This window comes from Elephas maximus, chromosome 3 (assembly GCF_024166365.1).
Source record: "Elephas maximus indicus isolate mEleMax1 chromosome 3, mEleMax1 primary haplotype, whole genome shotgun sequence".
Lineage (NCBI taxonomy): Eukaryota > Metazoa > Chordata > Mammalia > Proboscidea > Elephantidae > Elephas > Elephas maximus.
The window spans coordinates 187,279,499-187,281,388 of NC_064821.1; the positions used below are offsets into that span (position 1 = coordinate 187,279,499).

At 47.8% G+C, this 1,890-nt stretch overlaps 1 protein-coding gene across 1 annotated transcript; it reads left to right on the top strand.

Annotated features, from left to right (window-relative positions):
• Window positions 1–544: 544 nt before the first annotated feature.
• Window positions 545–1,210, top strand: LOC126071444 (skin-specific protein 32-like). Its single transcript, XM_049875641.1, has one exon. The coding sequence runs from the start codon at window positions 545–547 to the stop codon at window positions 1,208–1,210; it is 666 nt and encodes a 221-aa protein (XP_049731598.1).
• Window positions 1,211–1,890: the final 680 nt, after the last annotated feature.

Genomic DNA, 1,890 nt, shown 5'->3' on the forward strand with positions numbered 1-1,890 from the left:
TTAGCTTGAGGCTCGTGTTGGCTCACGATTCTATTGGCATAAATTTGCCTTCACTGGGTACTCTGTGGCTGGGCAGGAGGAAGGAGGAATACTGTCATTGAGTGAATCTGTGGCAAGGGGAAATCAGCTAGGGAACAACAATTTCCCATGGATAATTCCTAACAGAGATTTGGGAGTTTTTTTTTTTTTTTTTTTTTTTTTTAAGAAGAAGAGAGGAGGCTCAGAGAATTGGGCAGAAACACAGACATCACTGTTTGAAACCCTTCATTTTCCATTGTGGAAACTGAGGTCCAGGGATGAGAGGAGACTTGTCCAACGTCACACAGCCAGGTAAAGACACAGAGCCAAGCCTAGAATCTCTGACTCTGAGTCTGTTCTAAGTGGCAGGTGTACAGCCTCTGGGTTCCTGTTGCCTTCTCAAAAAGGCCACTGCTTACAGACCACACTTTACCCAAAGGGAATGCTACAGGTTTCTCTGGAAACTTTCCTAGTTTCAGCCTTCTGATGAAACCTTTCTTTCCAGATTTTACAAAACCTCACAAAGATGTGCGACCAACAGGAGCAGCAACATTTTCCTCCCTCCTGTGTGAAAGGTTTGAAAGTGGGGTCAGTGCAAAGCACAAAATGCACGTCTATGAAATGTGCAGCTCCATGCGAGACTAAAACTGTTAGTGTGGTGTGTCCTGACCCGTGCCAGACTCAGACCTACGTGAAATGCTCTGTTCTATGCCAGACGATGTGTGTGAAATGTCCAACTCTATGCCAGACTCAGACCTACGTAAAATGCCCTGCTGCATGCCAGACAACATATGTGAAATGCCCACCTCCATGCCAGACTCAAAGCTATGTGAATTGCCCAGTTCCGTGTCAGACAACGTATGTTAAATACCCAGCTCCATGCCAGACGACCTATGTGAATTGCCCAGTTCCGTTCCAGACGACCTATGTGAAATGCCCAGTTCCGTGCCAGACGACCTATGTGAAATGTCCAACTCCCTGCCAGACCCAGACATGTTATGTCCAGTGCCCTTCTCTTTGCCAGACCTACTACGTGCAGGCTCCTGCAAGCAGCACAGTGCAGAGCTCAGGATCCCAGGGTTGTAGCCCTGACCCATGCTGCCATTGTGGTTGCTGCTGTTTGGGAATTATCCCCATGAGTTCCCGAGGACCTGCATGCAGTGACCTTGAGGACGATGACTGCTGCTGTTAAACACAGAAAACTAGTCCCACTCCAGAATTCTCTGCCCACTGCCCAAGCCTGCCGTGCCCATATATCCGTTCTGGAACATTCACCAAGAGCTGACTTCCCGCCGTCATGCCTAGTAACATGGAATCTCATTCCTTGCTTCCCCTCTGTGCTTTCTTTGCTTCTTTCTTTATCAAGGCAGCCTGCCAGAGTTAGCACAATCTCAGACTATGGCAGGAATAAAATTCTGAATGCAATTCACAGGGACATCTGGTCTGTTTCTTTGGTCCAAGCTTATTCTTCTCTACCAGAAATTGCCTCCCTCTCTTAGTCTTGCTTCTCAACAAGAAGAAAGGTCTGCATGGATATGAGCAAGCAGACAGAGCTGGTGAAATCCCAGCCTGGGATCCCCATGTCTTCTAGAATGCTGTGAATTAACTTCCCTATGTACTTAGCAGTATCTGAGGCCAGAGATTTGGGGCTTGAGGGCTGCCCCTTTCCTACCCTCTGATCAGCCTAAGAAGATGGTTTGTCCATAATGAGGCTCTTGGTAGCAAAGTTGCTGTGTGTAAACTTGGAGTTCATCTTCCTGGGTGTTAAGGGGACTGTGAAATCAGCTCTGCTCAGGAGCATCAACAGATGATGCCCTTGCTGCTGTATGAGGGGGTGGAACCCATGTTCGGCTTTAGAGAGTAGGGGTTTTA

Excerpts from the sequence above, each read along its gene's own strand:
- LOC126071444 (XM_049875641.1), top strand. The coding sequence starts at position 545 with ATGTGCGACCAACAGGAGCAGCAACATTTTCCTCCCTCCTGTGTGAAA.